General features: G+C 41.0%; 1 protein-coding gene across 1 annotated transcript in view; it reads right to left on the bottom strand.

Moving 5' to 3' along the window:
• Nucleotides 1-13527: 13527 nt before the first annotated feature.
• The window catches only part of DCDC2C (doublecortin domain containing 2C), a 140101-nt gene continuing 138013 nt past the window's right edge, over nt 13528-15615 (bottom strand). Inside the window, 1 exon segment of the mRNA XM_074406589.1 lies at nt 13528-14039. Coding sequence (XP_074262690.1) covers nt 14016-14039 — 24 coding nt within the window. The 3' untranslated portion in view covers nt 13528-14015.

Here is a 15615-nt window from a genome sequence, read left to right as displayed (position 1 = left end):
AAACTTTAATATTATCATTAAAAGTATAAACTGTTTTTTGAGGTTTACAAAATATGAAAATTAAAAATATGCCAAAAAATCAGCATTTTGTGAGAAATTCTATGTTTTCATTGGTTTAATTTTTTAAAATGTTTAAGGGACAAGTCATGACATCCAGAAGCTGTGCCCTGCTGGGAGCTCATCTGCAGATCTAGGGCAGAGCTGGAGTCCCCTGATCTTTCTACGACAGTGATATGGTGTGGCTGTGTCCCCACCCAAATCTCATCTTGAATTGTAGCTCCCATAATTCCGTGTCATGGGAGGGAACCAATAGAAGGTAACTGAATCATGGGGGTGGGTCTTTCCTGTACTGTTCTCGTGGTAATGAATACATCTCATGAGATCTGATGGTGTTTCAAATGGGAGTTCTCCCGCACAGGCCCTCTTGCTTGCCACTATGTAAGACATGCCTCTCTCCTCCTTTACCTTCCACTATGATTGTGAGGCCTCCCCAGCCATGTGGAACTGTGAGTGCATTAAACCTCTTTTTCTTTATAAATTATCCAGTCTCAGGTATGTCTTTATTAGCAGTGTAAGAACAGACTAACATACACAGCAATCAGGAATTTGCCTACTATGCAGAACATCAGAATAGGTCAAAATATGTCAGCATGAGAAATAAATAAGAAAAAAAAAATTGTAAATTTTTTCCAATTTTGAGTATTTCCTATATGTGCTTTTTTTTCTCTCAATTTTCAGAGTAGGGGTCCGCTTAACCAGTCTGTAAACTTGTTTCCCCACCTCAAAATAGGAGACAGAAACTTTTAAGCCAATGTGTGTTGATACTACCGGTAAATGAGGCCAGAGTCACGCCATATCTAAAATTTATTTTAAAGATTATCTGGGCAGAGCATTCTCAACCCCCAAGTTCCTATTCCAGTTTCATATTTCTTTTTAAGCGTTTTGTGCAAGCATTTAAAATGGGAAATGCTTACTAAGGGGTAAATGAGGCATCAGATGAATCCACGATGTGCACTGACAGCTGGGCCTTCTCTGCATGCACTTGTCAATTGTTTAGCAGAATCACCAGCTGTTAATTATTCTAGATATACCTTGTGAATAAGCACAGAGACCACTTAAAATCAACCATCATCTTAGCGATAAATCTGCCATCTCCAAATACAACTTGTGCCTGTTTCTGAATCTACTCAGCCATTACTCAGTCATGAAAAGACAAGACACACCTACAGACAGTCCCCAAAAGGCAGCAGGAAGTGGCCAGGAAACCAGAGAAAGGGAGCTGCCTATTTCGGACGTACAGAAGACATACAACTTCCTGCTCTACCAGGTTTCATCCACGATGCACCAGGCAGGCACCACAGCGGCTGCAACAGTGGACACAAAATCAATGTTTTGGACAAATGGGAACCTCCCTCCCTTGAACCCCCTAGTCCCTGCATTTACCCTGGTCTTCAGTGCTCTTGATTTACAGGTCCATATAACAAATTTGGTTATCTTCTCTCTATTCCATATTGACTTGAAAGTAGCAAACTACAGCCAGGAAGAAGGACTATCTAGACAAGCACCATGCAGGCAGTGAGAAGAGCTAGCTGGCAGGGCAGAGCCAGAAAAAGACCAGCTAAAAAACAGCAGACCAAAGACCTCAAACACACCATAAAACGTTAATTTGTCTTTTTAGTATTCATCCTGAGTCAAGACAATTATGCTTAATGAGGAAGCATGATGCCTTTTTATAAAGACTCACATGCCAAGGATTTCCATTGTGTACAGGTGTGCATGCAGGTGTGTGTGCAGGTGTGTGCACTCCAGTGCGACCAGAGCTCAGTGAAGAGATAAATCTCTACCCAGGGCTCTGTGTCCCACATGTCTGCTACAGAGTGATTAAAAGCAAACTCTGACCTGAATTCGACTGCATTCCTGCCCATTCATGCTGTGCCTCTGCAAAGAGGCTGGACAGGTTCCAGGGAGGGTGGATCAACTGGAAAGAGGCATCATCACCTCTGAAGCCTTCACCTCAGTTTCTCAGGGGAAAAAAAAGCGGACTCAAATCACCCCAGGAAGAAAAATAATCACATAGCCTGTAATTGTTTACCTTTGCTTGGCAAAATCTCTCCACCTACCTCTCGAGTATTTCTTACCCTACTAATCTATTATCTTCCACATCCTCTTACCAAAAGGGAAAAAAGGTAAGAGAATGTTCTCTTTGGGACAGAGAAATCTGGCCAAGAAATCAATCTCTTTACCCACGAAAAGGCAAAACCTAAGACATCTGTTGCAGGCAAAGATGGAGTCACAGGGACTGGATTTGCTCTCTTTGCTTAAGTAACTAGAAAACCAGACAAAAATATAAGATTTTCAGACAGTTGGCATTGCAGGAAGAAAAACAGAAAGGGAAGTGAAGAAAAACAGAAAGGGAACCCAGGATTGCCCATCTGCTGCCTGGAGGAGGTTCCAGGCCCAAGGGCAGGGAGGGAGCACCCAAACAGACCCCGGACGTCTTGGTGAGCAGCGAAGGCAGAAGACAGAAGGTCATGGAGGTACTGGGAGCAGAAGTGTTCAGGGCAGAATAGCAGGGAGGAGGCAGCTGCCCCAGGAGCAGGCTCTACCATCTACAGAGCTGTTTGTGGATCTGCACGTCCACGAGAAATAACCACAGCCAGGAAGGGCCAACCACCACGAAGAAGCAGGCAGGTGGTTTCTCAAAGCACACATGGAGATTGGAATAGCTCATGTTCCTGCCAATGCGGGAAGACTGCCTAACACACACATGGGGCATTGTTACTGCCCCCATGGTCTAGAAGGCCCAGCCAAGTGCCCGCCTGTGTTGCTGGCTTTGTTGGCTGGATGCTGTGCTTAAAAGCCCCTGCTCCAGACCCAGCCCACAGAGCAATTATGAGAGAAAGGCTGGAATACAGTAACCTGTGTTGGCTGTCCAGGGAGCCATGAGGTGCCCCAAACCTAAAGCTCCACCCAGCAGGGACGCCTGATATCCCATGGAAACTGCCCAAGCTCTCACATCTTCTTCCTTTGCGTCTCAACCTTTAAACGTCGATTTTTCTATGTTAACCTTTCTCCTTCTGAGCTTTCTGGCACACGTTCAGAATGTGAAGCCACAGCTGCTGGTGCCCCAGCTCCAGAAGAAGAATATGAGAAGACTTGAGAGATGCCAGTTTCAGATCAGTATCGCCAGGCACTTCAAACAGAAAATCAACTTGATTACAATAGTAGTTTGATTTTTCTTTCAACTCCTGGAATAAAATGAAAGTTTTTAGAATTTGGTTCTGTTGATGAAAGCACCTGATATAACTGTGAATTATATGGTAACTTCAGTTAAGACAAAACTATATGTTTTTGTAGGGATCTTATGAAGCCACATTTAAGTGGAGCCCTGTGCTATGATTTAATAATATTCTTACCAAATTAAGAAACCTACGGAAAAGAAATATACTTGGAATTGGTTGTGATATGCATATATTTTTCTAACAGTCAGAATAGAAACTGTCATTGTCAAAACTGATATTTTTGGTCGGACACAGTGGCTCACACCTGTAATCCCAGTACTTTGGGACGCCAAAGCAGGCTGACCACCTGAGGTCGGGAGTTCAATACCAGCCTGACCAACATGGAGAAACTCCATCTCTACTAAAAACGCAAAATTAGCCAGGCGTGGTGGCACATGCCTGTAATCCCAGCTACTCAGGGGGCTGAGGCAGGAGAATCGCTTGAACCCAGGAAGCAGAGGTTGTGGTGAGCTGAGATCATGCCATTGCACACCAGCCTGGGCAACAAGAGTGAAACTACCCCTTCCCCCCAAAAAAACCCAGATATTTTAATATAGCAAAGAATACACCAAATACAAAATGTTTTGGTAATTTTTATGTTGTTAAACAAAAAACAACTTTAGCATGACAATAGACTCTTTTCTCTCTTGGCTTTCTACTGTCTGTCCCATAGTAAAAATGTTTGTTCTGTGAAGAAACACTCTCAAAATAAGTCTTACAACAGATTAAATATTTTTTTAAATTTTTCTAAATTTTGGTTGCATTTTGTTCAAAATAAGTTTTGATCAAATTATTAAACAACAAAACCTCCAACCTTTGAAGTTTTGGTAATTTGTAATTATAGGAAAGAAAGGTTGAAAATAGTTCATTGAAATTTTTTCTTTCAAAAGCAAGTGAGGTTTTCAACACAGACTGAGGAGAGCTCAAGTGGATTTTGAATTTCTATAATCGTGCCTGGAGATATTTCAGCCTGTAGAATTTTCTGATAAAGCACCTATTTTTAATTGGATAAGTTCATATTTTGTACCACAATGGAATAAAACTAAGAGGCTCTGTGATTTTGTAGCATATAAATTTAATAGAAAATTAAAAGCATATCAATAGAAACAACTTCTTTGATTAATTTTGTCTTGTAAAAACATTTGTCAATGACTGGAATTATAAATGGAGCCACAAAGACACTATTTACAAAAATATTTGCTTAAAATATTTACAATTTCAGTATTTTTAAAATAGTATTGAGAGTTTCATAGGTTTAGCAAAATTTGCTCTGAGCTTAGCAGGCCCCTCAGCACTTCCAGAGAGAGGATTTCGTCAAATTAAAAATCTAATAGGAGAGCACAGAGAGGAGAGTCCATGGGAGACGTGAAACATTTCAAATTTCCTCATCACAAAATTCTACTTTGAAGAAGATTTCAGGAAATTTCTTTAAAATTAAAAAATGATTAGACTGTATCAAAGCAAATGTCTTTGGGAAAAATACCAGAAATACAGTGTTAAATAATTTTAAGAAAGTAATAAACACATATGAGTCTGTATAGTTATTTTGCTTTTTTAAAATTTAGATAACCCATGTTAAAAGCACCTATTTGTTTTGCTTTAATGTACATAGGTATTTTGTATTTACTTTATATGAAAACTTGTTTTGGCAAGGTGCAGTGATTCCCTCCTGTAATCCCAGCACTTTGAGAGGCCAAGGTGGGTGGATCACCTGAGGTCAGGGGTTCGAGATCAGCCTGGCCAACATGGTAAAAACCTGTGTCTATTAAAAATACAAAAATTAGCCAGGTGTGATGGTGCATGCCTATAATCCCAGCTACTTCGGAGGCTGAGGCAGGAGAATTGCTTGAACCCGGGAGGTGGAGGTTACAATGAGCCAAGATCATGCCACTGCACTCCAGCCTTGGCAACAGAGTGAGACTCAGTCAATAAATAAATAAATACAAACTTGTTTTGAAATGTTTTAAATAAAACTATCTTCAGAGGCACCAATTTTATAAAATTGACTTGGTGGTCAAGAAATCCCTCTATTTTCCTGTCCCCTCTTTCCTCTCTCCCTTTCTCTCTCTTGCTTTTCGCACACATACATAAATTATTTTCAGTATCTACTTCTCACTATTAAAAGCATCTTGTTTCCAGTGATAAGTTATATGGTCATCCTAATCACTGGTTCAGTGGATAGTGTTTCAACTTTCCCTTCCCTCTTTCCCATAAGCAGAGGAGGAAAAAGATACCCACTCAATGTCAGGGGAAGGAAGCTATCATGTATATCAGTCATAGAGATTGTGGGTCTATGGAAGAGAGGACTTGATGTGCCACCCAAAGCAAAATTTCTGTCTGGGCAGCTGACCTGCCAATATACTTTTTGTACTTCTATGAACCAAGAAAGAACAGAATTAAAAATATGTGGCAGGTATAGCACCAAGGAAGCCAGCATTCCCACTATTTGCATGTCAAGAATTTTATGGAGAAGCACTTCTGAAACAGCAGAGTAATGACCACCCAAAGCCCACTCCTCCATAAAAGTAAGAAGAATACTAGCTAAAAGTACCCATATCATCTTTTTTGGAACTCTGGAAATTAATGGAAAAGTTACAGCTACCCAAGGAGAATTTATTTAAGAAAAACTAACTGAATGTCAGTAATAACAATAAGTTCTGTGACATTTGAACTTGCCTATTCCAACCTCTCTCTTTCTCTCTCTCTCTCTCTCTCTCTCTCTCTCTCTCTCTCTCTCTCTCTCTCTCAAGCTCAAGGGTAGCCTTGAAAATTAGTGGGCTTATAAATACAATTGCTTTGAAAAATGCAGCTCAGCACCCCCTGGGGAAAGAAGAGTGGGTTTTGGAGCTCCCCAAACACTCATACTCAGAAAACTGTCACTATTTGACCTGTCTGACAATGTTAAGAAAGCTCCACTCTCAAGGCTTACTTTTCTTTGACCTCAGGGTTCTCTCTGCATGAATGGCCCTATCCCTGGGACATTTGTCAAAAACAATTAGCAGCAGTTTTTTAACATCACAGCTACCTGACATGATAATACTAGTTGGAGCTAAGAAGACTCTGACCAAAAAACTTTTTAGTGCTAAGGAAAAACAAGGAAGTAAGGTGTTTACAGGGGACTTTGCAAAGTTCTGACATATCCTTGAGAACCAAGATGGCCATGTACATGTGCATAGCTGTGTGCATGCCCAGGAAAGACCTGAGAAGGCCCTAAACCCTCCCCTCTAGCTGACCTTTAGGATCTGCACAAGCAGGAAGTTAAGGCTAAGGCAGCGTTGTAAACTCACTGCTGGAATATTGAAGGTGTGCCCCAACATACATACAGAACCTCAGAAAAGACTGGAGACATTGAATGAAAACATTTCAGGAAATCTCTGTTCAATCATTAGTTTAACACTAAGCTCAACAAAATTTAAACAGAATCAAAACTCAAAGGGATCTGTACCCAGATACATTATTATACTATCAAAAGATAAAGTGAGAATCCGAAAAACAGCAAGGAAGTAATGCCTCACAAACAAGGGTATCTCACTAAGATTCACACCATGTTACTAAACACTATAGTAAAAACAAAGAGAATCACCACTGGAAATCTGATGCCCTGCCTAAAATATTGTATCATCTTCAATTCATGGAATAGTGCTTGAAATATTCTATTGTTAGTGTCTCAGTCCTCTCAAATCTAACTTGATATAATGCTAAGTCTTTAAAAGATTATGTCCAACACTCCTCCCTAAGTCATTTTATGAGGCCAGCAGCATCCTGATACCAAAACCTGGCAGAGACACAACTAAAAAAGAAAATTTCAGGCCAATATCCCTGATGAGCATCGATACAAAAATCCTCAATAAAATACTGGCAAGCCAAATCCAGCAGGACATCAAAAAGCTTAGCCACCATAATCAACTCACCTTCATCCCTGAGATGCAAGGCTGGTTCAACATACACAGATCAGTAAACGTAACCCATCACATAAACAGAACCAATGACAAAAACCACTTAATTATCTCAATAGATGCAGAAAAGGTCTTTGATAAAATTCAACACCACTTCATGCTAAAACTCTTAATAAACTAGGTGTTAATGAAGTGTATCTCAAAATAATAAGAGCTATTTATGACAGACCAACAGTCAATATCATACTGAATGGGCAAAAGCTGGAAATATTCCCTTTGAAAACTGGCACAAGACAAGGATGCCCTCTCTCACCACTCCTATTCAACATAGTACTGGAGGTTCTGGCCAGGGCAGTCAGGCAAGAGAAAGAAATAAAGGGTATTCAAAGAGGAAGAGAGGAAATTGAATTGTTTATGTGTGCAGAAGACATGATTGCATATTTTGAAAACTGCACCATCTCAGCCTAGAATCTCCTTAAGCTGATAAACAACTTCAGCAAAGTCTCAGGATACAAAATCAATACACAAAAATCACAACTACTATACACCAATAACAGACAAACAGAGAGCCAAATCATGAGTGAACTCCCATTCACAGTTGCTACAAAGAGAATAAAACACCTAGGAATATAACATAAAAGAGATATGAAGGACCTCTTCAAGAACTAAAAACTAAACAAAATAAGAGATGACACAAACAAATGGAAAAACATTCCATGCTCATGGATAGGAAGAATCAAGATCATGAAAATGTCCATACTACCCAAAGTAATTTATACATTCATTGCTATCTCCATTAAACTACCACTGAATTTCTTCACAGGATTAAAAAAACTACTTTAAATTTCATATGGAACCAAAAAAGAGCCCGGATAGCCAAGACAATCCTAAGCAAAAAGAACTAAGCTGGAGGTATCATGCTACCTGACTTCAAACTATACTACAAGGCTATAGTAAAAAAAAAAAAACAGCATGGTACTCATACCAAAACAGATACATAGACCAATGGAACAGAATAGAGAACTCAGATATAACGCCACACATCTACAACCATCTGATGTTTGACAAACCTGACAAAAACAAGCAATGAGAAAAGGATTCACTACTTAATAAATGGTGTTGGAAAAACTAGCTAGCCATATGCAGAAAATTGAAATTGGACCTCTTCCTTACACCTTACACAAAAAACTAACTCAAGATAAATTAAAGACTTAAACGTAAGACCTAAACCCATAAAAACCCTAGAAGAAAACCTAGGCAATACCATTCAGGATATAGGCATGGGCAAAGACTTCATGACTAAAACATCAAAAACAGTGGCAACAAAAGCCAAAATTGACAAATGAGATCTCATTAAAGAACTTCTGCACAGCAAAAGAAAATATCATCAGAGTGAACAGGCAACCTACAGAATGGGAGAACATTTTTGCAATCTATCCATCTGACAAACGTCTAATATCCAGAATCTACAAGGAACTTAAACAACATCATCACTGGTCATTAGAGAAATGCAAATCAAGACCACAATGAGACACCATCTCATGCCAGTTAGAATGGTAATCATTAAAAAGTCAGGAAACAACAGATGCTGGAGAGGATATGAAGAAATAAGAGTGCTTTTACACTGTTAGTGGGAATGTAAATTAGTTCAACCATTGTGGAAGGCAGTGTAGCGATTCAAGGATCTAGAACCAGAAATACCAGTTGACCAAGTAATCCCATTACTGAGTATATACCCAAAGAATTACAAATCATTCTACTATAAAGACACATGCATACGTACGTTTATTGCAGCACTATTCACAATACCAAAGACTTGGAACCAACCCAAATGCCTATCAATGATAGACTGGATAAAGAAAATGTGGCACGTATACAACATGGAATACTATTCAGCCATAATAAAGGATGTTTGTGTCCTTTGCAGGGACATGGATGAAGCTGGAAACCATCACTCTCAGCAAACTAACACCACAACAGAAAACCAAACACCGCATGTTCTCACTCATAAGTGGGAGTTGAACAATGAGAACACATAGACACAGGGAGGGGAATGTCACACACTAGGGCATGTCAAGGGGTGGCGGGTCTAGGGGAGGGATAACATCAGGAGAAATACCTAATGCAGATGATGGGTTGATGGGTATAACAAACCATGATGACACATGTATACCTATGCAACAAACCTGCACATTCTGAACATGTATCCCAGAAATTAAAGTATAATTAAAAAAAAGAAAAGATGATGTCCAACAGTACTTACTATTGAGTCCCTGCCAACTTGAATTTATCATCCTTATTTTCTTTTCCATTTTTTCTTTTCAAATTGTCAGGGGTGTTTGAACAAGAGCAACTCTATCTTGAGTAGGGACTGGGTAAAATGAGGCTGAGACCTTCTGGGCTACATTCCCAGATGGTCAGGCATTCTAAATCACAAGATGAGATCAGAGGTTGGCACAAGACACAGGTCATAAAGACCTTGCTGATAAAACAGGCTACAGTAAAGAACTGGCCAAAACCCACCAAAACCAAGATGGCAGCGAGAGTGACCTCTGATCGGCCTCACTGCTACACCCCCACCAGCACCATGATAGTTTACAAATGCCATGGCAATATCAAGAACTTACCCTATACAGTTGAAAAATGGGAGGCATGAATAATCCATTCCTTGTCAATACATATAATCAAAAAATAACCATAAAAATGGGCAATCAGCAGCCTTTGGGGGCTGCTCTGCCTATAAAGTAACCATTCTTTTATTCCTTTATTTTCTTAATAAATTTGCTTTCACTTTGCACTGTGGACTTGCCCTGAATTCTTTCTTGTGCAAGATCAAAGAACCCTCTCTTGGGGTCTGGATCAGGATCACTTTACAGTAACAAAATTTCAAGATATAACCTTTAAATTGGCATTCATCATTGTCCATTTTTGTTGTAAGTTTAACCTTTTATTGCATATTTTTGCTCTCTTAAAATTTCTTACAACCTCTCTTCACTCTCAATTGCTGACATGACTGTATGCTTCATTTGAAAATGTGAAAGCAACCAGAGAGATTACCACCACCTAACCTATGACTGTGCCTGCATCAGTATCAATATCTCATTCTGTCCTGTTCAAACAGCAAGTCGATGTGAGATTTGGGTGGGGACATATAGCCAAACCATGTCACCAGGTAACCCTGGATTTTTTTTCCTTTTCACGTTGAACTAGTCATTCAGAAGTAAAATACTTTTATACTTCAAACTTCACATAGCAAAGTTATCAGTACCTGTTTTTGTGACAACCTCCAAGTTACATACAAACAAGATACCTTCCCATACACATTCCAGGGGGAAAAAATCATGAGAGAAAAATACACACAGCGTTTTTCAAATTCCTCTCACTTTCAGGATGATCTTTATGGGGCTTAATGATAAACAACCATGTTTCATTCTTTAAAATGTTTACTAAAAAGAAATATCACTGAAAAAGGGAGTAAGAAGAATATGGGGCTCAACTGGGAAACCTCATCCTTAGCTTTTGAGAAGGCACCACTGTGTGGGGCTTTAGTTTCGCCCCAGATGTGATTGTCTTGCTGTTAAAATGTCCATATGTGAGATGGAAGCCCCATAGTTGAAGAAAAGTGGACTTCAGGTAGATAATAAAGGTGGTTTTGTTAATCTACAGGTTTCCACTCCCGGGCCATCTGAAAGACATAGAAAAGCAGGTTAACAAGAAACCATCTCTAAGCTGTGATCTGGCCACAGTTTGCTTCTGGTTCTCCCAGGAGCTGGCATTTCTATTAGCGTCTGGACTCTGGGTGTTGTTCCTGGGAAGGGTGGGGCGGGCCCTGGAGCCTGCAGCACGCACAGCTCCTCACAGCACACACAACGGCAACATGGAACACGCAGAACGGCCGCAGGAAACAACCTGGAACACTGATTTCAAAATCAGATTTTGTGCAGTGCTGGTGGCCGCACCACTTCAGTTCATCTAAACACCCCTTGCTATTCCTCTGCCCCTTCCTTCATCTTCTCCTGCTTCTCACCCCACAGCCCCCATCCTGACCAACCAGGTTGAGTGTGCTGAGTCTACAGCACTGTTTGAATCTGTGTTGTTTGGTTCAATTATGATGCTGAATAACTCTTCTGAAGAGCTATTTAAGCCATCTTCCTAGTACCAAGACGACTCTAAAACTAAGCCCCAAAATGTGAACATCATCTAGAGGCAACATTTAAAAAATTTTTTATTATGTATCCATTAAGTAAAATGACTATCTTTTACCTCTAGCAAAATGTTCAGAGTTTAATTCCACTTGATTCATACAATTCTATACTAAGGAAGATAGAGTACTATAATACACCCGAAATCAAATTTTAAAAAAGAATAAGCCTGGGCAACATAGTAAGACTCCATCTCTCCAAAAAAAGAAAAGTGGTCAGACATGATAGCTCATGCCTGTAGTCTCAGCTACACGGGAGGCTGGGGTGGGAGTATGCTTGGGCCTGCCATTGTGCCACTGCACTCCAGCCTGAGCAATAGAGCAAGACCCAGTCACAAGAAAAAGGATGAGGAGGAGGAGGAAGGGAGCAGGGGAGGGAAGGAGGGAGCCGAGAAGAAGGAAGAAGAGGACAAAGAAGGAGGAGGAGGAGGAAGAAGCAGAAGAGGAGGAGGAAGGGAGTGAGGGAGGGAGGGAGGGAGGAAAGAAAAGCATGAGTTCCAGTCCCATCCTCACTCCCTCCAAGCTACAGGTCTCATGTGACTTCAGGCGAGCCACATAGTCCCTATGGGTACTTCACAGTACAACGTCTGTTGGAAATTCTCTGATCTCTAAATTTGTTTCCAGCTCTAACAATCTATGATCCTATTGTTCTCATTTGACAGAAGACAGCTAACATTCAGGGTGGAAAAGTAAATTGTTCAAGACCCTGTGGTCAACAAATGGTGGAGCATAGGCCAGGGCCTGGCTCTCTAGCCCTAACCCATTCCTTCCACAGCAGCTTGCTGGTCTAAACCACAGGCACTAGGGCAGCTGGAAGAGAATTCACCCACAAAAGCAATGACAAATGAGTGTTTCAAAGCTCTTTTCCAGCACTAAAATATATACTATATACTTACCATGGAGTCAAGTCAAAGTAGATGTGTGCTCTCTAGCAGAAACTTATTAATTAAAAAACACTCAAGATGAGATGGCATTGGTTTCTATTTGATCACAAATTTCACCCTTAAAGTGTAACAAATGCTCCAGTGAAGTCTAACAACAAATACAGAAATGGAAATATGGTGAATAATAGTTTTTCTTTCTCCTTCCATGTGCAACACTCTCTATACCACTAATTGGCAGATGGTGTGAGACTGGTCTGATCTTCAAGAGGACTTGGACCATCCTAGAATCCCCATTGCCATCTTTGAGCTGGCCGGCAGGAAGCTCAGCTAACCTGAAGTCAAGGACAGGCCTCATCTTAGCAGGGACTCTGCCTGTCGTCTCTTTTTTGGAGAGATGGAGTCTGACTTCTCTCGCTTGGTAACAGAAACAAAAGACACCCACCCACATGAAGTAACTGGAGTAGCCGACATATCTTAGTGCCTTTTGTGTGTCCAGGACCTTTCTGCTTATGATAAGCAATTATCCCAACAGCCTATGAGTTAGCTATTATTATTAGCTCTAAACTGAGACACAGACCCCAATGAGGGGAGAAGCCCAATCTGCATACTGACTTGAGAATCCATTCTTTTAGCCACCATAAATGTACATAGGTTTCTACAGTCCATTTAGGACATACAAGGCATATACATATATATATACCTATATTGGCAAAGATATGTACATATATATGTGTTTTGTGTATAGATAAAAATAGACATGCATAGTTACTATAATATGCCTTAATTCCCTTTTTAAAAGGAAGAATAAATTACAGATAATTATGTGACATGTGCCTTTCATAAGGAGGTGGCCAAGTCACTCTGGAATGCCAGGTATGGGCTGACAACGTAAAAAGAGAAGGTCCACCCCAATAGGCAATAGTTCACCCAGTCTCACCCACCACCCTCTTCCCTCCCAGACTTGCACAGTTAGGGACTAGAGGAAGGAATTCCAGATGAATTTAGGCTTACAACATGTTTTTTAAAACTTTAAGTCTTGCCACCAAAATATGAAATTCACAATTTTAATATTCCACCAGTATACCTCTTTAGCATAATGTGAAAAAATGACTACTTTTATTTTCATTTGTCTTGTGATCCTTCCTAGTTTGTTTTCTTCATGACATGGTTGGCATTTTGTTCTCATGGGATTTGTTGTTTTATTTGTTACCCCCCTGAGTTGTGTATTTCTGACACGGCCATGCCAGGCATGGCTGAGTGGGCAACTCTGGCCTCCCAGGTGTCTGCTCTCAGCATAACTGTCCCAAGGATGGCTGCATGGGGAACTCTGGCCTTTCAGGTGTCTAAACTCAGGATGACTGTCCTGAGAACAGCTGTATGGGGGACTCCAGAGTCTCAGGTGTCTGCTCTCGGGATGACTGTCCCAATGATGGCTGCGTGGGGGACTCTGGCATCTCAGGTGTCTGCACTTGGGATGACTGTCCCAAGGACGGCTGTGTGGAGGAATCCGACCTCTCAGATGTCTGATCTTGGTGTGACTGTCCCAGGCATGGCTGAGTGGGGGACTCTGGAGTCTGAGGTGTCTGCTCTCGGTATGGCTGTTCCAGGTATGGCTGCTCGGGGGACTCTTGTTCCTCAGGTGTTTGTTCTTCTTGTCTTGGTGATGATTTTTCTTGTGATTGTCCCATTGGTGGTTCGTTATGGGCTTCTATTTCTACTGGGGTTTCTGGTAGTACAGCTGCATTTTTTTCCTCTAGAATGTCATATGGTTCCTTTTCTTGTTTTCAGTGAACAAAATAAAACAACAAAATCACCAATAAACATAGTAGCCATCTAAACCAACTGAAATAAATCAAAAAAACAAATACTGCTGCTGTATTACTGACTTTGTAGTGACAGTGGTAATACTAACAAAAAATATTTTTCACATAGGATATTACACGTGCAATGTGTCTTTGCATGCATTATCTCCAACAAGCACAAAATAGGATGCAATACCATCAGAGAAGCCAGAATCAAAGTTGTGTTAGCAAATGTTAATTACACAGACACAATCCATTAGTCATTTAAAAATTGAGAAGTCGCAGGGAAGACTGTTGTTTTTTCTATGAGTCAGTAAAACAGAAAAAGGCATTTTCAGTAAAATGAAAAAGAAAGAAATCAGAGTGCAGGAGAATCTAGAGGCCATGTTCTTCAGCGTAGACCCCAACACATGAGAACCAGCCTTTGGAGCTCAGGAAGAATACCCATGCAATCAACCTTTCACCAGCCAAACTACATTTCCCGAAGCTAACACTAACTTTCCTATGGGACGAATGCCATTTGGCAGAGGAAATTAAAAAGATGCTCCTGAAAACTGAAAACACCCTTTGAAATAACACTTGAAAAGATGTCTTCAGTGAGAAGCCTTGCAGAACCTGAGAGGGGCCGGGTAGCTCAGCTGACGTGGAGAACTCAGCACGCTCACATACTCCCTTCCCCAAAACCTGATCATCCCCTTGTTTTCAGAAGGAACGCCCAGACTCAAACTAGAAACCTCCACTCCAATTTCACTCTCGCCGCCCATATCCACTGTGCGGCCAGGTGTGGTCAATTTTGTCTACTCCCAGGAATCTGTCACTTCCTGTCTAGTCCCTTCATACCTGATAGAGAATACAGGGCATGCACATAATCCTCTCATTCCCCTTTCCCGTCTCTCACTGCTATCACAGCACTTCTTAGAAACATAAATGTGGTCACATCATCTCCCTGCTTTAGCATTTCCTACAAGATAAAGACCAGAATCCTTATGTTGATGTAGAGCTGCCCTGACTGTGTTACCAGAGGGCGCAGGGCAACATGGAGCCAGGCGACTAGTTCAGACCAAAGGGACATGAAAGGTGGTGTGTCCCTTCTGGGCTGAGATGGCTGGGCATCTAATGTGGCTTCCTTATGTCTTCCCTTTCTCCTCCTGTAGCAAACTCAGAGACCATGTGTTGAGGACAGCAGCATCACAACATCAAGGATCCCTGAGTCACCATGTGGAGGAGAGCCACCCAGGAAAGACTCCAATTCACAGTAGGCTGTTATGATCAAGAAATAAGGATTTATTGTGGAAAGCCACTGAGATTGGGGATTTTTTTTTACTACAAATTAGCCTTGCCTTTTCTCACTGATGGACCTTAAGAACTGAACCTTGTTTGTATCTCCATCCTCTTCACATACTATTCCTTCCTGAGGCACATTCACTTTTTGCTCCACCTGCACCAAACTCACCGCACTCCCCAAATGCACCCTCACTCTTCCATGCACTCGGCTATGCTGACTCCTCTGCCCACCATTCCTTTCCTCACTCTGTCAAGTTGGCAAACTCC

This window comes from Saimiri boliviensis, chromosome 1, assembly GCF_048565385.1.
Source record: "Saimiri boliviensis isolate mSaiBol1 chromosome 1, mSaiBol1.pri, whole genome shotgun sequence".
Classification (NCBI taxonomy): Eukaryota; Metazoa; Chordata; class Mammalia; order Primates; family Cebidae; genus Saimiri; species Saimiri boliviensis.
Note: the sequence above shows the minus strand (reverse complement) of the source record. Positions and strands in the feature narration are given on the sequence as shown.